Below are 21,193 nucleotides of genomic sequence, written 5' to 3' on the forward strand. Positions count from 1 at the left end.
GCAGTCGTTAAGTGAGTTGCACCCAATTTTACGACCTTTTTTGCCATGGTCGTCAAGCAAATCACATGGTTCCCCACTGATTTTGCTTGTCAAGAGCTGGCTGGGAAGGTGACCAATGGTGATCATGTGACCCTGGGATGCTACAACTGTCGTAAATACATGCGGGTTGCCAAGCGCCCAAATTTTGATCACAGGACCATGGGGGCACTGCAATGGTCATAAGTGTGAGGACTGGTCATAAGTCACTTTTTAATTCACTTTCAAAATCCACCTTCTCTGTTTGGTGATATATGATTGGGATAAGGCAGTGTTTCTCAACCTTGGCAACTTTAAGATGTCTGGATTTCAACTGCTGGTTGGGGAATTCTGGGAGTTGAAGTCCAGTTGTCTTAAAGTTGGCAAGGTTGAGAAACACTGGGATAAGGATTGGGGGCTCAGCTTTCTTTTCCACCAGTTGGTCAACAAAGCCCATGGAGACTGGTGGCTCTCTCTCCGGTCATTGCATCTCAACTTCATTCCCTGCTGACTGCAGCTGTTTGGATGGAATTTAAAATCAAGCACCATATTTTAGCCTGGAGATCATCTGAGGCCTGCCTGCTTCTGCCCTGGTTCTCTTCAATCCAAGCTTGACGGCGTGACTGTTGGTTCCTGTCTGCCTTGGAACTTCAGCGGCATTTAGATAAAGAATTGAATTACTGTAAACATTTATCGAAGGCTCGATTTGCTGTGAGAGCATTTGCTGGGAGGTGGGGAAGCATAGTCCACAAGCAGCACCTCTGCTTTTTGCAGTCTGGAGCCTGCCTCGTGCACTGGACAAGGTTGCCCATCATTCCAGCCAACTCCACATCGAATGGAATGAAGGGGCTTGTAACCCACTCCAGGTTTGCAAGGCCTGAGCAGTACCACACTGCATAAACAACAGGGGGATTTTAAATATTTTCTTGATGGTATAGGTAGCTACATTTCTACACTGTAGGCTGTGCATGTATGGAGTGCGGAATGCATATTCCTGGGAGGGAGAATAGCAGCATGTCCTGGTCCCCTATTTCTGAACCATCTGAATGGAAAATTTCTATTTCAAAAATCTAATGGGGACATTACTTACGGATTAAGTATTGAATTAAAATTAAAATTAAAAATTAAAGATACAAATTACAGTTTGTCCTTTCTGTCTCCTCAAACTCTGGAGTTAGCTAAGAGGAAGAAGTTGGAAATAGGTAGATAACCAGTAGTTGTGCTTGACCTCAAGAAGAGAAATGGGTTTTTCCTCCTGAGTTGCACCTTCATCATGGTGAAGATGAGAAGCAACTTGACCCACACTCCATAGCCAACGTCAGAACTCCAAAATTAGCTCTAGATTGCTTTTTACAAGTGGCTCATCTATGAAAACAGAGAAGCTTCATGTAAATTCCTGGTTAGGTGGTATTTCACACCAGACTGGCTAAATCAACTCTACAAAGGTCAAATCAGAAGTCGGTTGGAGAGGATGTGGCTGCAGCCTGCACGTATTCACATGTTTTGTGGTGTTGGCACCAAATGTAGAGGTTTGGGGCGGGAGACAATCTTTGGAACAAAAATGTTGATTACAAAATGACTTTGCCTCCAAGTTCAGCAACTTAGAACCTGAGTCAAATGGCAAAATTGCTTGGAGCTGCCAAGATGCAGATTGCCAAACCCTGGAAACAGAAAGTTCAGGAACTTGGGGATAGGAAGGATTTTGAAGGAAGGCTGATGAAGCCTAAGATTTGCTTTCAGCCAGTAGGAATAATCATGGATATTTGGGGGGAAGATACTGATGCTTCTCCTGACGTTATAGACACCAAAATCCATATGGGAGATTTAAATCCATTTCTAATATATCAATATTTATTTCCCAAAGATGAAAAGTAACCTCTATGCACTCTGCTGAAAATAATGAGCCTTATTTCTAAAATGTCTTATAAAGGAGTGTGTTGCTATGTTGCAAAACCTAACCCAGTTCCTTGGAAGTAAATGCAGTTAATGCTCAATAAACATTTATATAAGTGTATTCCATTTGCATCTTCCTAAGAAATGAGGAACAATGTAGAACAATACCATTAATAGGATTTTCCCCCTATTATCATTCCTTTGCTATAATGACCTTTTAAATCTTCTCACCTCTTGTTGTTTTGCACAAAATGCAAGAATAACAAAAGTAGCTTTTTTTTTCTTTGATCCCCAGATCTGCTGCTGGGTGTGGCTGCCTCCTCCCGTCAAATGCAAAGTGGGTGATTTGCACAGCATGCAAATCTTGAAATGCCCTCCAACAACATCAAATTATTGCAGCGAAGTAGCCGAACACTGGGAGCCTGGATTTTTGTTCTTCTGCAACGAGCACCTGAAAATAAGAATGTAAATCCTAAAACAGCCTCAATGTGCTTTTTACATCCTGTCCTTCCTGGCAAAAAAATGGGAAAAAAGAAAATCCCAGCCCCATTCACTGCAGCTTATTTCCCTCCTAACCCCATGTTAAATGCCACTTCAACCACCAAAAGGTCGTACATCCCTAATCTGATGGTCGGACTCACTCTGGCAACATTTTAAAAGCTGGCAGCTTTCCCCCTCCCCCCTTGCTCTCTTTTATTAAAGGCAACCTGCTGGTCACAAGGAGACACAGAATGTTGAAAGTTGGCTCGCAGAGGAAGTAAGTCCTGATGTACTTTACAGTGCATCTGTGCCCTTCTGCTTGGTCCTCGCTGGGGCAATCTTCTCACTGCTAAGCACAGCAACTGATGTGGGTGAGCGTAACAGGTCTCCACATAGGAAGATGAGGATGGGGAGGTGTGATGCTTAAGTGTTGGGTCTTCTGGGGGATCCAAAAACAAGAGCAGGAAAAAGAAGAAAAATCATGATGCTGTCAAAAAAAGGAAATGTGAACCAAGAATGATGAATGCAGGAGAGCTAGTCATCTTTTCTCTAGCCCCAGGGCTGATTTATCGCACATTTCTGCATTTGATTGCCCCAGCGTTCAGAAGAATTTCTTCCACCTTTCCTCCAGGAGCTTAAGGCATGAAATGCTCTCCTTGTTTCCATTTATTTCACAACAACCCTGTGAGGCAGATAACGCTGAGAGGCAGAGGCTGGCTCAGCCAGTGTCTGGACTGATTGAGGATTTCCATGGAGGTCTCTTGGGTTTGGTACAAACTCCAAACCATTCCACCCTGCTGCATTTGAGAGATGCTTGGCTGGATCCAAAGATGAGAAAAGTAACTTATTTTCCCAGGCTAAGGAAAAGGCATTATTGCCTCCCGCTGATGCTTGTCCTGAACCAAGGAGAAGCGGGATTATCTGCAAAGGGGTTCTCTGCTTCTTTTGGGAATTTTTGTAAAAAAACACCACAACCTGTAGCGTGTGCATCTTTGGAGGTAAAGGGAGAGTGCAGAACTTTGCAAGGGGCAAGGGATCAATACATAAGCCGCTTACACTACCAGCCCACGTGCTCTGGGGAAGCCTTGGTGGGGTCGAGGGGAGGACGGAGGGGGCGAAGGGGGCTGGCCCAGAGCACTATCGATTGAGGCTCACCTCTGGATAGGTGAGAACGTTCCTGGCCTGGAGAGGCTCAACGGATGGGACGGGTGCAAAGAAGTGTGGGGAAGGCACATCACTCGTAGGAGCAGCTTAGCGGTCCATAGTTAGGAAAAGCAGAGAAATAAAAAGGGGTAGAGCCGGGAAACCGCAGGAAATGCAGAGCTGCCCCCCCACAGGAGCCAGGAACAGATTAGGTACCCCTAATGGGCAGATTTGAAGGGAGGGGGACTTAGGAAGGGGGGAGTCTGGGCAGGGGGTGGCTGGAGGAGGGTGCGGGCTCTCGGCGGGCACGTGCGCGCGCGAGCCGAACCCGCCTGGCAGGGGCCCGCATAGGGGCGGGGCCACCCCCCGTTGGGCGGGCGAGAGGGAATTCTCGCCTCGCGGGGGCGTCCTTGGCGGTCGCAGGAGGCGCTGCCGCGTGGGGCCCGGGAAGCGGGGGGGGAGGACGGGCGGGTGGGGGGCGTGGAGGCAGCCACATGACCGGGCGGGCCGTCTCCACCTCCGCGCTGCTACAAATGCGGGCTGGCCGCGGCGAGAGCGACCGCCTTGCTGGCTGGCTCGCTCGCTCGCTGCTGCCGCCGCTGCTGCTGCCCCTGCTGCGGCCGCCGCTGGCGCGAGCCCTGCCGTGGTGGCGGCGTGGCCGCGATGGGCGTGCGGCGCTGGCTGCTGGCGCTGCTGCTGCTGTGGTTGGCTCTCGGCTCGGCCTCCGGAGGTGGGTGGCTCGCCGCCTCGCCAGGGGAGGAAGCGCGCTCGGGTCCTGCTCGCGCTGCCGTCGGGGCGCTCTGCCCGTCGGGGCCGTGCCAGGCGCGCCTGGCCTCCTCCAGCGGCCAGGAGGGGCGAAGCGGCGGCGGCGGCAGCGGCCTGGCTCGCGCAGGGACGGAGCGGGAGGGCGGGCGGGCAGGCGGGCGGCCGCAGCAGCGCCCGACCCGGCCGAATTGCCCTCCAGCGAGGGCAGCGCCAGACGTGGACGACGCCTCCAGCCCTGGCCCAAGCCCAGCGCGCTCCTCCTCCGTCCGTCCTGCTAAGGGCGAGGGACCCCTGGAGGGCCGGGCCGGGGGGGGGATCGTCCTGCTTCCCGCCCCTTATTGCCTCCTTCGCTGCTTCAAAGGCGCCTTTGGCAAGAGGCGCTGCGCTCCGAGCGCGCCTGGAGGGGACGCTCGACCTATTGAATGCCTGCCTTTCGCAGGCACAGGATTCGGGAAGGGCCCTGGGACGGGTCTGGGTCTTGGCTGCAAATGCTTGCTCCGGGCAAAGGGTTCCCCAGGAGGGCCGGGCTGGGCGGGATCTCCGAGCGGGCGGCGGGGACTCAAGCAGGCACCTGCGGCGCAGCCAGGTAGCGAGGGAAGCCCGTTCCGGGGGGACGCGCGGCGCCGCCCCTTCGGAGCCGCACCCGTCCCTCTCCTAGCGAGCCGAACTGCGGGGGCCAGAAATGGGGCGGCTCTCCTTCGCTGTCATTGCAGCTGGAAGCTGTCAGTGGTGGGAAGACTTTGCACGTCCGGATCCGTCGTTCATATATCAGGGTTGCGGGGCAAAGAGAATCTCAGGCAGGCCGCCGGGCTGAAACCTTAGCGAAACCCATTTCCCGTGCGGAGAAACGGTGCCTCTCAGCCTGAGAAGAGCGTTACTTCCACGTGCATGCCCCGGAGGGAGGCGGTGGAGCCGAAGGTGTGATTCGAGGGTGAACGCCAGATTTTGCTACTCCTTCCCTCTGTCCCTCCCTCCCTCGCTCATTTTCTGTTCTTGTGACCTTCACGCTGTAGCTTAAATCCCTTCGCCGACCTCTCCGTCCCTCCCCTGGCGGCTGTGTGGGGGTCCCCGGCGATCCTTTCGCAAGGCACCGGAGCTTCGCAGCAGCAGCCACGGAGGAGCACCAGATGGGCGCCCCCCGCATTCCAGAAGGGAAGGGCTGGAAAGTTTTGCGGGTCACGCACCCTTGTGGAGGGAAGGCCTTTGAGTGCCCTTTTCCTCCACTGACTCTTGTCAATCAAGGTTGCGGATCGCAAGCTGGCATGCAGGATGGATCGCAAACCTTCGTCGAATATGCCCGTGTGTCAGATTTCAAATGTGCTGAGTTAGAATGCAGTTAGAATCTAACTCGTTGCAGCAGCGTTTCCCAACCTTGGCAACTTGAAGATGGGCGGACTACAACTCACAGAATTCCCCAGCGAGCCACGCTGGCTGGGGAATTCTGGGAACTGAAGTCCACCCGTCTTCAAGTTGCCAAGGTTGGGAAACGCTGCATTACAGTCACTGTGGATTTTTCACACTAACCCAGTTTGATCCCTCTCATGTTAGCTTTAAAAACTGAGCTATGATTTAGCTTGTGCAGGTGACCCCCCTCCCCCTGCTTTTCTGTTTCTCTACTCAGCCTGAATCAAAATTAATATTCAGTTGATTACAATTTATCATTCTGCCCCAAGTGAGAAATTACCAGATTTGGAACAAGTCACGATTTTCAACCCCTGCTCGAAGTTGGCTTAAAGTCTCAGCCCGTTCCCAATGGAAACCAATTTTTTAGTGTGAGTGAAATAGAATACTATTTGGATACTTAATACTTAATTGGAGACTGCACTGGAGACTTCAGCTTTGTCTGGCTGGTCCTGCGAAGACAGGAAAGTTTGAACCGTGCAAGATTTGTGTTTATTTCTTAATGTTAAACTGAGATAAGATAATCTGAACTGGGCTGTGTATGTGAAGCCAAAGACATGCGGGGGAGGGAGGGAAGGGGGGAACATTGTTAGAATTAAATAGCACTAATGTTGATGTGTCCTGGATTGTTTAAGAATGTCCATACCAGGTAATCCTTGTTTAGTGACTGCCTTGTTTAGCGACCATTCGCAGTTACGGCGGTGATGAAAAAGTAACTTTATGGCCAATTCTCGCATTTACGACCTTCGCAGGTCTGTAAAGCAAAAGAAAGCTAAAGCAAATTTGTGGTGTTTCGCTTAGTGACCACTTTGCTTAACGACTGAGTGCTGGTCCCAATTGTGGTTGCTAAATAAGGACTACCTGTATTATGATCCCTATATTGCAAATACGGAAGTTAAGGAATGGTAGAAGTGAGAGCTGGACTCAGGGCCTCCTTGGTTACTGCATTCTTGCAAGGGCTTACTTGGGTGTAAATTCCACCAGATTCAGCGATTGGGCCACTTAGCCTTAGTCCTTCACTGGTTCCTTATGGCCACTGCTCAGGTAGAAAGGGGGCAGTTTGGAATTTTGGAACAAAAGAATGGGAGTGGCAGCATTTGAACTGGGTGATGCAGAGTAACTGCTGCCAGGAATCACCTGCTTAGGATGAAGAAACCAAGGTGGAAGCATCTGAAGGAGAAGGAGAAAAGGGCTGAGCATAGGCCAGGGTGGAAGAAAGTGATATAACTGTGCGGTTTAACAAGGAAAAATTGGATGCCTTTACAGTGCAGGCAGTGGGGACAGCAGGCATTTGTATAGGCAGGCCCTTGCAACGGGCTTCCCAAATCTTGCAGGTCAGCCTGCGCGGAAAGGGCCCTGGCTTGTGCAAACCTGCATTTTCTTGCCGTGCTCCCTTGGGGTGCAGTTATGGGCCTGCCTCTGTATTTCGGCAGAGCTGCCCTGTAGCTTTGGACTGCAAAGCCTGCTATAAGCCGGAATAACAGCAATTGGTATCTGTGACCTGGCTTGGACTAGGTCACACCTGATTCTCCAGATCAGCCTTCCCTCCAGCACAAATAGCAGCCGCTGTGCTGGTTGAGGGCATTGAAGTCTAACTTCCGCAGTATCGGGGGTGTCTGTTTGGGAAGGGCCGGCCCTGGGTGTATTAAGGCTGCCTGTTAAAATGGGCTGATATACTGCACTGAGGGGCTTCCCCCTGTGGTTCCGGATGGAGGGGAGAATGCCTCCCCAGCAAGTGTCTGCGTTTGGGTGTGATGCACATTTGAGCAGGGTGAATCGGGGCACAGGCATCTGCAGGGGTCAAGGAAGGGTGAATGATGCCCCACCTCTCATGTCATTGCACAGAGGACACAAATTATGTAATTGGCATGATGCGATGTGTGTGCCGTCACTATGGCTTGCACCAGACGGGTTGGGAGGGGAGGGAGGAAATTTGATGGGCTGCATTGGCTGTGAATTTGTCAGCGCACTCTAGGGCATCAGCTTGCTCAGGGACGCCAAACTGGAGCCCCGGCTTGCCTTCAACCATAGGAGGACGCACAGGCTGTCGGCTTGACTTCTGGTCACAGTTCCAGCCATGTTTGGAAAAACAATGAAGAATCTGTAGTTCTTTAAAGACAGGAAAGATGCTGGATTGCATTTCTCAACCTTATCTAATTTAGGATGTGTGGACTTCAACTCCCAGAATTCCCCAGCCAGTCATGCCAGCTGCGGAATTCTGGGACTTGAAGTCCACACATCTTAAAGTTGCCATGGTTGAGAAACACTGTGCTAGGTGGTGGAGTCTAATCCACATGAAGGCTTAATGCCTTTAGACACTGGTTAGTCTTTAAGGCGTTGCAACCCTTGTTATTTTAAGCTGCTTTTGTCAAGGGAGCTTACAAGAATTAAAAGTTTGGATTGTTAAAGTGTGCATAATTGGAATTGCACATTCTAATATGGCTTAGTATGGAACAAGAGGATGAGCAGATTGAAGTCGATCAGATTGGAGTCACACATCACATTAATATGGTTTATTGGGCTTTCAGAAAACCTGTTGGGCGAACTCAGGTAATGGCTTATTCAGTCAACCACAGCTAAGCCATTTGCTTAGTGTGATCCCAGTCTTTGTATATGAGGCGACATGCTTGCTTTCATGCTTCCTTATTATGTTGAAAGATGATTGCCAGTTCTCAGTAATAAGCCCTTAAAATCAAGAAATGGTCTTCCCCATCCTATTGTCAGTCTTTTGAACCATAGACTTCAATCCTAGTATGAAGCTTGTGTTATGATGGCCATCAACACATGTAGGATGTTTCAGAGAAGCTTGCAATCTCAACCCAGAGGAAAGACAGCAGGGGAATCTTTTCTACAGGAACAGGTTTGCATAAATTAAAGAGTTGTGTTTTGCAGTTCATTGCAAGAGTGAGATTTGGGACTAAACAATGTGCAAGGCTACCTTGCGTTTTGTGGATAGGTCTTTGCTTCGCTTCAAATAGCAGCTCTGGGTGAGGGGAATTAATCCCAGTTAGGTTGAGGGAAAGGAGATGGAAACTTTTCCCCAACTTCTGCATTACATCCAGAGAAAATCCACTCTCCAGGTTAGTGTCTCCTTGGAGCGGTGTTTCTCAACCGTGGCAACTTGAAGATGTGTGGACTTCAACTCACAGAATTCCCCGGCCAGCATGGGTTTCATGGCTGGCTGGGGAATTCTGGGAGTTGAAGTCCACACATCTTCAAGTTGCCAAGGTTGAGAAACACTGCCTTGGGGGGAAGATTCTCTTGGCAGCTGAAGTTAAGAGTCCTGCAGAAAGCATTAGCTGCTACAGCAACCGGCTTGTGGCAGAGCAGTCACTAAAACAGCTGGATTTCAATTTTTAAAAGAGAGATTGGATCATTTGTGTGAAGAGGAGCAGGTGCTCAGTGGAAGATGAGTGCTTGGTATGCAGAAAGTTCCAGGGTCAGTCTTTGACATCGCCAGCCAAGGCTGGAAAAGTCTTGCCTAGAGTCTAACAGTGTGGCCAAGGTATGTGTGTGAATATCCTATGTATCTTTCATCCCTCTGGAAGCATTTCCTCAGCAAAAGGTGGCCAAGGAGCCTGTGTGAATGTCCTGTGTTTGACTACCCAGTCCCTCCCTCCCTCCCTCCCTCCCTCCAGTGGTCTGCAGCCTTCCTGGCTTCCCATGGAAGACCTCCTCCTGTAGGGCTTTTCGGTGGTACTGTGCCCTGCCTAAAAGGGATTCCCGCCCTCAAGAACCGTTGGAGAATTTCTCTCTCCCTGAGAGAATTTGGAGAACCTGTTCCTGCTGGATGAAGAATCAGTGTCTGGTTTTAGTAAGGAGGCTTAAAAGGGCAAGGTCTGCCTTCAGAGAATTTAAAGAAGGAAGGGTGAGCAACCTCCCACCCCCAAAGAAATTGGAAGTTCGACTCTAGAAAGTAAACCTCTGTTCTGTAGAAATTGAGCACCGTTTCCCTGCACTGAACAGAAGATTACATAGCTCATTGACAAAGTATTCTTCAAAGGCAGGCAGGACTGTATCACTGTAGTTACGTCCCTCTCACCTCCTTTATCATTGATTCAGTTGAGATTGTTCCTGCCAGTCCTGATTTAAAGAAAGAGCCTCTGATGGTGCTGTCAGCAACATGTTGAATGTGGCTGTGTGTCAGGCAGATGTTTGCCGCTACACAGGTCTTGCCGACAGGCCTCTGTTACAGGAATTTGATTCTCTTCCTCCTCTCCCTCCACCATCAATAACAGCCTGGACAAAGCGCTTTTCATGCCAGTAACAAACCCCATCCTGTCAAGGCAGCAAGGCCTGAGAAGCAGAGCCAAGACAAGTACCATCTCCACCACAGAACAGCCACAGACCTCCCCAGCCAGGATAGCCATTGCTGAGAAATCTGGGCGTTTGGGTCCATGCATCAGTAAGATGCCCAGGTTGGGGAAATGGCTCCCCTAGAATTAAAGGGACACCCTCCTGGCTGGGAATTTGGGGAGTTGAACTCCAGCAGGTCTGGAGCTCCAGGCTGGAGAAGGCTGTTCCTTTGGAGCTGGGGCAATCTGGTGTATTTTCCCTGACTTGCCCGGCCTCGCTTCCCCTCCTGTTTATCTGTATTTTCCTCAGCGGTGATTGTAAAGACCTTGACCTCTGGAAAAGGCCGGGTATATTTATGAAGCTGGATCAACAGATAGCAGCGCTGGCATTTCATGTGCATTTTACATAGCTGGCACATCACGGACAAGCCAAGGGAAATCCAGTGCTCGGAGGGCTGAAGCTGAAAAATATTGTCTGATGGGGAGTAAAAGACTTCCAGGAAATACTTTGTCGCTGAATTGGTCCGGTTGGGGGCAATTCAGGAAACAAACCAGGAGGCTTGGGCCTCCTGCCACGGCTGCTGGAAGGTTTCTCTCAAACAGCCCGAAGCAGCTGGGTTTGGGTTCAGGATGTAGCAAATCCCACTGGTTTGGGTGTGAGAACTATGTGTGAAAGTGAGGGGAAAAGATGGCAGGTGGAATATTTGCAAGATTTCCTGTGGAATCTCTTAGATCTGGAGTTGGTGACTAGGTTCACCCATAGAACTAACCCCGAATCATGGTATGCAAATCACAGCGGACATCTCGCCAAAGGTAAAGGAAACACATTGCAACTTACTGCTGTTTTAATGGTTAATGTGATTAACCACATTAAAGGACTGGGGAATCTCACCTAGTTTGAATGCCCAGTCAATGGATGACTTTGGACCACTGCAGTATCTCAGGCTAATCTGCCTCATAGGGTTGGCAGAGAATAAAACAGACAAAGTAGGGTGGTGGGGTGAGAATTACACACAATGCCCCAAACTTTTCGGAGTAAGGATACTACAGTATGTAGATGCAAGATTATGTAAGAGATGTCAGATGTAGATGTAGATGATGACTGCAGTAGTTGAGATCCTGTGGGGACAGCCACTTCTGTATTTGAGGAAAGAAGCTATTAGAACGTTCTCTGGTGCAAAGAAAGTTTCCCTGGACTTCCACTCTTACATTTATGATTGGGATAGCTGAAGGAGGCCTGTCCTGCTCCCCTCCCCCAGTAGATTTGATGAACTGGAAATTATAATTTTCATTCAGCAGAGCTTCATTTCATTCCCATCTCATGGCGGGGACCAGTGTAGGACAGGTAATGACAAACCCAGGCTTCTAAATTAGGTGGAGCGTGTTTCTGGCTTTCCTTGAAATACGGCCTCCGATCTTCATGTTTGCAATAGAAGTCTATGGTTTTGCGGGTTATTGGGTGCGATCCCCATTAAACCTACCCATCCCTGTTTTTAGGAAACCAACTCTTCTATCTTGACCAGAGGTTCTGGGGCTTGCTGGCAGACGAGGGCCAGCTTCTTAATGGTGTTGCATTAGGAGCCAAAGGTGTTGCACGTTGGCAGTGCTTGGCTTGTTTTTTGCCCAGTGTAAGGGTAAAAGGAGGGGCTTCACACCCAGGTTGCTGCTCAATTGCAGTTCAGGCCTGGCAGAAGCTCTCAAGAATCTCAAGCGGAGGCCTGTTGCCTGGATTCCCAAAACAGGAAAAGCACAACTCGCACTGTGCATCAGGCATGCACGTTTATTGCCAATGTCTGGTCCCATAGCAAGAGACAGGGATTTCCTGTTCAGGGGAAGACTGTAGCTGCAGTAGGCTTGGTCTTAAAACTACACGTGGAGCAACAAAGTTTGAGGTTGAAGGGAGAGGAAGTATGATGTATGGTGAATAAGGGAGGGTCTTGGTTCAACCCGTGAGATCAGGAGCCATCTGGGAGCTTTCAGAAATACCTTCTCTTTGATGCAGAGAGGGAAGGAGATGGTGTGAAGGAATTCTTCCTCCCCCAAATCACAGGTTTTTCCAGGGACCAGAGTTTCTGACTCCCCCTCCAACGGCTTTTCGCTCCATCCTCAATCACTTCTATCCTTCCCACTCCAGAAAAAAGATCAGTGGCCCCCGGAGCAACAAAATGCAACGAGGAACCAATTTTGGTGACCTCCAGGTCCAAAGACTCTTTTCCGATCAGTGAGTGAGTTTCTTTTGAAAGGCCTTGTCAGGCTCTAAAATTAGCTGGCTGATAGAAAGATTGAGCCCCAGGGATTCAAAGGGAGCTTGCGTGCATCCTTTGTGAAATCCAAATGCCGGGGACTCTCCTTGGCTTAAAGACAGCAACTTTGTCATTCCTAAGGCTGCGAAGGAGGGTTGGAGTGAAATCCCTAAATCGGAAATATTGGGTGAAGGGGGAGACAAACCTTAGCACTTTCTGTAGCTCTTCCCACCCTGCAAACCCCATGACAGAAGTAGATTTATGCATATTTGTATCAGTGTAGCTCAAAGACCACACAATCACTTTCTTTTCCTTCTAAAAAGTGCCAGCTGTGCATACCAGGCTTGTTACTTAGCGCTTGGCTTACAATTTTGAGTGCTAACTACCCCATTGGCTATCAAAATGCTGGGCTGATTGGATAGAGTACTATTGTAAGCCGGCTGAGTGACCTTGGGCCAGTCCCTCTCTCTCAGCCCAAGAGCCAATCAGGCGTGGTAGGAGAGTTCCAGTCCCGCCTTAGGCATGAAAGCCGGCTGGGTGACCTTGGGTCAGTCCCTCTCTCTCAGCCCAACCCACCTCGCAGGGTGGTGGTTGTGGGGAAAATAGAAGGAGGAAGGAGTCTTAGGGATGTTTGCCACCTTGACTTATTTATATAAAAAAATAATAAAGGTGGGATAGAAAATAAATAATAAAAAAAATTCTGTTCAGAGTCCTTTGGGGTGGGTGGGCCGTTTCACACGGGCAAGGAATCTGTAGTCAGCCGTCAGCAACTGACAGAAACTTGCATTGGCAAATACTCTCGCACCAGACAATGCAGAGTTAAAGATTAAAGATACACCAGAAGAACATTAAGCCTAGTTTTGGACTGAAGGCAATGTCTTCCCGGGGTTAGCTTGTTTTCTGAGGCTTTGGTTGTGCTCTGGTATGTTGTATTTTTTAAAAAAAATCAGAGTAACAGTGTCCTAGCACCCTCAAAGACCTGTCTTTCCCTTTAGCCTCACAAGTTATCAGTCTGTATTGGCACTTTTTGGGGACTGAAAATGGCATGACTAGATGAAGCTGGCATATGCAGGCACCTTTACTTTTTAAAAAATTATTATTGCTAAGGTCAAACAGATGTTTGAAGCTCGGCATCAACAAGGGCTACAATTAGTGCTTGGGCATCAAGCGACCTTGTGAGACCTTTATATCAAAGTAAAATGCAACCTCTGCTGTGTACGATGGTGCTTCCAATACACGGTCTCCTCTGTCAACTGTTTGTAATTACTGAAAAAAATGTACACAAATTTGGGACAGCCTCTTCCATAAAATAACTGAGAATCTGTTTACCAGACAATGACGGGTATGCTTGCATATGGAATAAAAGCTCACTGCATACGTGGATGAGTAGGGTTCTAGAGTCTTTTGTTCTAGAAACACAATGGTTGGCCCACTCTTGAGTGAAACCTGGAATTCCAGCATTTGGGGGAGACAATCTTGATGGGTTCCAAGGCAAGAAAACCATGATCCCCTCTTTCCTTTTTTTCCTGCAGGCCCACTCTCTGAAGCAACTGATGGGAAGGAACCCATGGAAGGACACACCTTGAATCTGGTGCACCCCAAAGAGATCCGGAGCATTGGGGGGCACCGGCACAATGGTTGGCGGAAGTATCGGCGTCCTCGCCCACGTCTTTCGCATAAAGGGCCCATGCCTTTCTAGCACAGGTAGAGAAGGCAGACACTCTTGATGGGTGATGGAAGAGCAGGGTGGGCATTTGGGACTTAATACCTGGATAGGAGATCACCGAGGAATCCCGGGGTTGTAGGCTAAAGTAGAAAGTTGAAGAAACATCCCAGAAGGTGCCATTAATAAACCAATTCCATATGACTGCAAGAAGTCCCACATGGAAGTATCCATAAAGTCACCCAGATTTGAACATGCCTCAAAGGAAACTTTACAGTGCCAACAACAACAAGGCAGTTTACTCATCTTGGATTGGCTCCGATGGTGCAATATTTTATAATGGCCTTCCTGCTACAAAAGAAAATCAAACGAAGCGTGCCCTCCCTTTGGGGGCTCCATCTGTAAGATCTCTTGAAGTCATTTGCTGGGTGACAAGGCAGTCCTGAATGAGGACTGCTTGATGATTTGGCCTAACGACTTGGATTCCAAAGAGATCATTCATGGTCATTATTTCTCTACTGACACATCCATGGGGAAAATAAGTGTCACTACAATTTATGAAGTTGTCTTCTCTAAACAACCAATACGTGCCAAAGTGTTGTGATGGGGAGGAAATTGTGCCCAGATGCATCAAGGAAGGCTTTGGATCTTAACTTGCTCTTTCTTTGATCTTTACAGGATCAATGACTGCCTGGGAAAGACCTGCCCTGTTGTGTCCTCTCTGCTTGATCAACTCTGCTTGTAAAGGGCTTCCATCCATGGCAGAGCTTGATCCAGAGCTGTCTGATCTGGGAAGCCCTGAGTGGGGGGGAGTGTGTGAGTCCAGCATTTCCGCCTTTTATTGTCTCGTGGAACCTCCTGCTCAGGCTGGTGACACTTCTCTGTCTCTCTCTCCCGGCCATGAAAGCTCGAAGGATGCAAGGACGACTCAGAATGTGGGGAGGGTAGAGAGGAAGGAAGGGGTAGCATTGGATCTCTGCCTTGCTGGCACAGAAGTTAGATTGAGGGCATGGCATATTGGAGGACACCTGTGTGTCCCCCTAGCTGGTTGCAAGGCCTTCCTCCACCAGTGCTGCCCTGGAGTCCAAGGCCCTTTGGCTGGTGAGAAGCACTTTGTCAGATCAGCATCCCCTCTCAGGTGCCCGCTGTGTCCCCTTTCGCATTCCTCCCATCACAGCATTCCCGAGAGCAGAGTTTCCTCGATTGCACAAAATGCGGCATTAAACAGCTACAGCTTTTCTCCCTTAGATGCTGAAGTTGAGCTGCTCAATTTCTGCCCGCCCTGCAGCACTTAGATACAGGAGGCCTGCCAGCAGGGGGTGGGAAAGGGGCAGACCTAGTTGGGGCACTCATCCTGCGCCTGCCTTCTGCTGGACTTCTTCCAAGTCTCAAGCCGAGTCTTTCACGGTGCAAAATGGACTTCCTGCCCATGGCCCCTTTCCAATCACACACTGCTTTCAAAAAACTGTCCTGCACAAGACCATCCACGTGCCTTTCCCCCCACCAAGTTCTGACCAACTGAGATGGGCCCATTACCTACGGTCTTCTCCACCCTTCAGTGAGCCAGGATGCAGCTTCCTGCCTGACTTCCCCCCCTTTCTATGGTAGCAGCTGCAGCGAACAGATGAAGTTACATTGCTCGCAGTCCGAAGGAAAGCCCAGCTAAAGTCAGAGGGGAGGAGTTAGGTTCAGATCAGGTGCTGCGGTCAGTGGCCTTCTGCAAACGGCTCTTTCCTCCTCTCTTGCCAAGATGGGTTAATAATGCGGGCCTACCTTACCAGGAGGTTAAGATGATTGAAACAGATGTGGAAGCTCTTTCAGTGCATGAAATGTGCTCTCTAAGTGGTATTAGTGTTGCAACTGCATTTTGGCTTGGAGGAACCTTCTTCCTGACATCTGCTTGGGGCTTCAGCACTTGCAAGGCATCCCTGGGTTGTAAGAGAGGTTGCCTGTGGTCTTCCTGTTTTGCACTTGTGTGTGTGGGGGGGGGGGGAGTGTTGGGTTATGGGGAGGTGCTGTGGCAGCTTTGTAAAGAACACTAATTTATACCAGCCAGGGACATCTAATTGTTTAAACCTTTGTTGGTACTGGGTTACCAGTGTGTGTATCTGTAAAGTTTCGTTCTATGTAAATATAGCTTTATAATAAAGAGATACAAAAACAATAAAATCTTATTTTTTTGTCTGGAGCTGTAGGCCGTATTTATTTCCTTCCTCTTTCTTCTCCCTTCATCAGGGAGGCCAAGGATGCACTGGGCCAATCCCCAGCTGCAAGGCCTCGCTTCACGTTAGAAGCCCTAATAGCTGGTTCACACACTGCCTTCAGCTAAACATGGTTGATTTGTGATGCCTGTGTGGCACAAACCCACTACTGTGGTGTGTAACCTTTGGCCAACCATGTTGCAATAGCCCATGAATTGTGTCACAGTCAACAAATAATGGTTGAGTAAACCGCAACTTAGTGTAACGAGAGTCCGGTCTGCAGGTGCCTAGGTTAGCAATAGCTCTGTAGAATTTCAGGTAAAATATCCCTTTGCCAAGTCATCCGCAATCTTCTAAGTTACGCATGCAAGTTTACTGTTTTGTCCCCAACGGTGTTCCTCTTCCTTCTTCAAAGAAGTCCAGAGTGCTGATCTCATTCACCACCATCTCAGGCTGTACAGCTTAGCTAGGCTTCAAATACATACTCCTCTCATCTACTGAGAATCGCTAACCATAACTTTGTTGTTGTTTATTCGTTTAGTCGCTTCCGACTCTTCGTGACTTCATGGACCCTAACTTACCTTACTTCAACATACTTGGAGTTGTATTATTGTGGCATTCCTTGTAGCAACAGGCCAAGAGCTTAAGAAATAAAATCCAGATTTGGTAGCTTGAAAAGCTGAAAGAACAGTTGGAGCAGAATTATGCACACTAGTTATGTGGCTCCATCACGCTTGATGCTGGGTACATGAATTGCCTTAATATATCCCTTTTTACTGCAGTGTTACTGAAACTTCAAACTTCTTACAATTCAAGTGCTGTAATTTTTTTCCTCTTAGAAACTGGAAATATTTTGTTCTGGGTTTAATCCCATTAAGCAGCTGTTTTAAAACACAACAGGGAAAGGGTGGGGGAAAAGTCATTTGCAAAAAAAAAAATCCTAACTCAACATTTGCCTGACCTAAATTCAGACATGGACAAGTGTACAAAATGTGCATCTGCCTCAAAATGATTGGGGTTTAAATGTGTTAGTTTTCAGAGACGAGCACAAGGGATGAGTTTAATCTCTATTTGACTACTACATTGGTTCTCTTTAAGCTGATTCAACATTTCCAAACAAAAACCTGAATACTGAAATTTAGACAATATCCTCCCATTTGACCTCCTTCATTATCCTCAAGCAACTTAAAGAATTCCATCCCTGCTCACTGGGGTGAAATATATGCACATTTATTTCATCTGATGGAGATGCAGCTCAGAAAAGCTTGTGCCGTTCCATAAAATGTGTTAGTCAGAAAAGGTGCTTCCAGATTCCATCTGATTTTCTATGTTTATTACAGTCTTAGGGTTCAGCCAGGACAGAGAGAGGGTAGATTTTGACAGAGGAGCAGAAGCTTTGTGATTCGTGGAGTTAATGGTCCACAGTTTGGAAAATAGAGGGAGCAGCTGCTGCAAAGCAGGCTGGTGTGTATATATGCCTGTTGTTTGGGGAATTCCATCTGAAAATAGGAAGTCAGTTTCTTTCTTCAAATGCCCAGAGCTCCATCTTGTGGCAAGTAGTGATTAAGTTTTATTCAAGAGCTTGTACAACATTTTGTCCAATTTGGGGATTAAGATAAACCAGAGTTTTCCAAATGAAGCCTTTGGGAGAGAGGTCTGGGTTCACATTCTGTGATGAATTCAGCCAATTATAGTGTAGCCCATCATGGTGAAACCATGGCTTAGCACCATGAAATCACCAGGTCATTGTGGATTCAACCTGCTTGAGGTACGAGACTTTACAAAGGGCTTGTGTATCACCTTCCACTTCAACATTTCCCCAGCCTCATCACTTTTTCTTTCTCAAAATGAAACAGCTCAGAAAAAAGATGGAGCAGCTGCTAAGAAGGTCCACTCTGGCAATGCCTAGAGGGTTTGACCATTTTACAGTTGGTTTAAAAACTTGCTGAAGCCCCTTGACTGATTGCCTTGGAGGCCCAGAACCTCCCCTGTTCCTTTTTCTGAAATTAAAATAAAAAAATAACTGAAGTCCCTACTCTGCTTGACAAATGCCCCAATTTAGCAAGCTAGGAAATAAAAAGAGTACATGGTACATCAAGAGGATGGTGTTTCTAGACCAGAGATACCCAGTGATGAGGACAGCTTGCAAGAGGCAGTCATGGCAACAGCAGGGACTCCATGTTGCTTCTCTCCAATTTCCCGCAAGCTGCTCACCCAAAACTCTCTGGTGGGGCTGTTCACCCTCATCTAGAATCCAGTATTCTGATGGGTTTGCAAACAGGAGAAGCCCAGATGGCTGGCAGCAGAGATGAGAAGACCAGCTTTGCCTCCTTGGCAAAGTGAGGAAGAAGAACAGCCTCCAGGTCTTCTGAACATTCATGCAGAGCACATTAGGGAGTAAACTGCTAATTCCTGCACAGAATCATAGCATTGGTTGGAGTCTTTGAATCCAATTCTAGCCAGGAATCCAAATCACAGCTTATATCTAGCCTCGGTTTTCTCAACCTCATCCAAGGTTAACTGGGTTCATGCAGCTAGCCAGCCCCTGCGAGATAAGGTTACATTCAAGAAGAATGAGTACGCAAGGCCCCTGGCAGGCTATGTTCTCACAACGCTGAACCACAAACTGCCAGCCGTAATTTAGCTTATCACATTGTGCAAAGCCAACACATGTGGTCAGTTTATGATTCAGTGTCCGAGGCCAACTCAGAAAATTGGGAAAGCACAACTCAGTGACCAGTAAGTGCATCATGCAACCGGTGTCCAGTGGCTCAGAGGTGATTTTAACCCAGTCTGATCCAACTTCTTACACTTTTACTCAGCCTTCTTCCCCTGCTAGCTGGGGGCTAACTGCAGTCCATAATATCAAATGGACACCACTTGGGAAGGCAGATTTATCCCCTAGGCCAGTGTTTCTCAAGCTCAGCAACTTTAAGATGTGTGGACTTCAACTCCCAGAATTCACCAGACAGCAAGGAATTCTGGGAGTTGAAGTCCACACATCTTAAAGTTGCTGAGCTTGAGAAACACTGCTCTAGGCTGTCAGATAAGATACTAAGACCACATTCTGGACCAGCAAACTTTCTGAGCATTCTTCAAAAGGCAACATGTTGCAAACGAGGCAAGCTGAACATCGTCAGATTATGGAGAACTCTGGTCAGGCTCCTCCACTCCTATTATCATCTTTGCATACCTGGCTGTAGTTGGCAAACCTTAGAATTCTAGAAAGAAGGAAAAAAGCTAGATCCTAGAAGCCTAAAATCTGCCCAGCTGTTTCCTGCTGTGCCTTGCAGGGCACCTACCTGGTACCACTGAGCTTATCAGTTTTGGGAAAATTGGGATGAGAAAGTGGGCGAGGATGAGGCAGCGGACACTGCAGGGTGCTCCTTAGAACATTGCAAGCCAGAGGAAGCATATTTTTCCTTGTGACTTTGAATGCAGAAAGCCGAAGAGGCTGAAAAGCAACTCCTGCAGATACTGGGCTGTGCCCGCCATCCGGCCATGCATCCGCAAACAGAAAGCTGTCCTACGGAAGTGCTGTGTGTTAAGTGTTTTTGTTTGACCCACCCACTAGGGAATACTTCATCGTGGAGCAGCAGCAGCAGGACAGCAAAGCTCAGCAAGGGAGCTGTCCCCCGCCTTCTCCTGAGAGCCCAGGAGAGGAGGAGATGTCCTGCTGGTGGAACTGCAGTAACTCCCAGCAGTTCTGCAAAGGAACACGGTCTTTACTTTCAGACTGACAAGCCGCTCTGAAAAAGGACATATGTTGGAACTGGGTGCACATCTACCGGCAAATCAGGAATCTTAGAGATCAGTTTCAGCCTCTGAAATTCCTAGATTTCTGTGATGCAGAAAAGACTCGGGAGGTTACAGCTTCCTGAGAGGAGCCTTGATTAAAAGTTTTTTTGGGGGGGGGAGGGAGAGAACTGGGAGAAATAATATTGATTTGCACCTGTCATTCCTTCCCATAACTTCCAGGCCTCGTTTCACAGGCTCATGGGTTGACCCTCTTCCTCCCTTTGGCCTCACCTTGTCCTTACACAAGAAATCCTCCTTAATCTGAAGACCTTCAAGCATCGCAACAAACATTTCACATGGACCGATGCCTGGTGAAGCAGAAAAAACCCCAAACTTTGGGTATTCAAATGCCGGCTTCTATCTGGAGGAAGCCAACGTGCCCAGCAACGTGGAACCTATCAGCGTAGCCAGATTAATTTTGCTGCAGTCAGCAGCCCTCCATACAATCGCTTGGGTCAAGAAACATCAACACTATCCATACTCCGAGGCTATCAAAGCACTAAAAAATGTGGAGGCTTTGGTCACAGAAAGGTAACAGACCTTGGCAGCAGCAGGCAAGGCCATGGGAGAATAGGCAAGGTCCACATAAGAAAGGAGACTGATCTATCTCAAATGGTTTTAAAAATGGCAGGAAAGAAAAGTGAAAATGACAAAAGTAGCACCGTTTGAAGTGGGCCTGGCGAGGTCCCAAAACATTAGAGCAGACTCCATGGAAAGAGCAGACAGGGAATTACATAGGATAATCCCACATAATACTAAAGGCTTTCTTTCTTGTTTCTCATTTCCTACCAACTGTTACTACATTACAACTCCCTCGCTGATTCCTGGGAGAAGCAGCTGCCTATGCACAGGTGCCCACCCATGTGGCAGAAAGATGCTGAAGCACATCTGGTTTCGGATCTGAAACCCCACACCTCCCTGGCGGTGGGTTAGAGGCCAGGCGGAACAGCTCTCCAGAGCATCAAATGTCCACCTACGGTGCCCCCGATGGCTCCGAGTCCTGGAAGCTCTTCCATGGTGCTATCCTAGCCAGAACTGAAGAGTCCCACATCTTACATCCGAATCATGGAAGGCTCCTTCAGGGCTCTGTTGGCTGTGCAAAGGAAATGGCACCATGTTTCTGGGAAGCCCTGAAAACAGTGCCAAGATTCCTTCAGCTATAGTGCTAAGAAAAGCGTTTAGAATTCAAGAAAGTCAAGACTGTCAATGTACCTGCAGGCAGAAAGAAAGGAGGCCCTGATCCCTTTTCAAAGGCTCCTACGGTGGGTCTCTGTGAAATCAACATAGCCCCCCGTT

The 21,193-nt window shown here is 48.4% G+C and overlaps 1 protein-coding gene across 2 annotated transcripts; it reads left to right on the forward strand.

The window, feature by feature from the left end:
- The first annotated feature begins 4,070 nt into the window (after positions 1-4,070).
- Positions 4,071-16,086, forward strand: LOC134504338 (uncharacterized). Of its 2 annotated transcripts, XR_010068644.1 has the most exons (3): positions 4,071-4,261; positions 13,768-13,939; positions 14,577-16,086. XR_010068644.1 is itself a non-coding variant. In XM_063313498.1 (2 exons), exons 1-2 carry the CDS (start codon positions 13,870-13,872, stop codon positions 15,191-15,193), a joined length of 687 nt encoding a protein of 228 aa, XP_063169568.1. In that variant the 5' UTR covers positions 13,674-13,869; the 3' UTR covers positions 15,194-16,086. The 2 variants fall into 2 exon arrangements, 1 of the variants encoding a protein (XP_063169568.1); XM_063313498.1 differs by lacking the exon at positions 4,071-4,261 and having other exon boundaries at positions 13,674-13,939.
- The last annotated feature ends 5,107 nt before the right edge of the window (positions 16,087-21,193 follow it).

This window comes from Candoia aspera, chromosome 12 (assembly GCF_035149785.1).
Source record: "Candoia aspera isolate rCanAsp1 chromosome 12, rCanAsp1.hap2, whole genome shotgun sequence".
Classification (NCBI taxonomy): Eukaryota; Metazoa; Chordata; class Lepidosauria; order Squamata; family Boidae; genus Candoia; species Candoia aspera.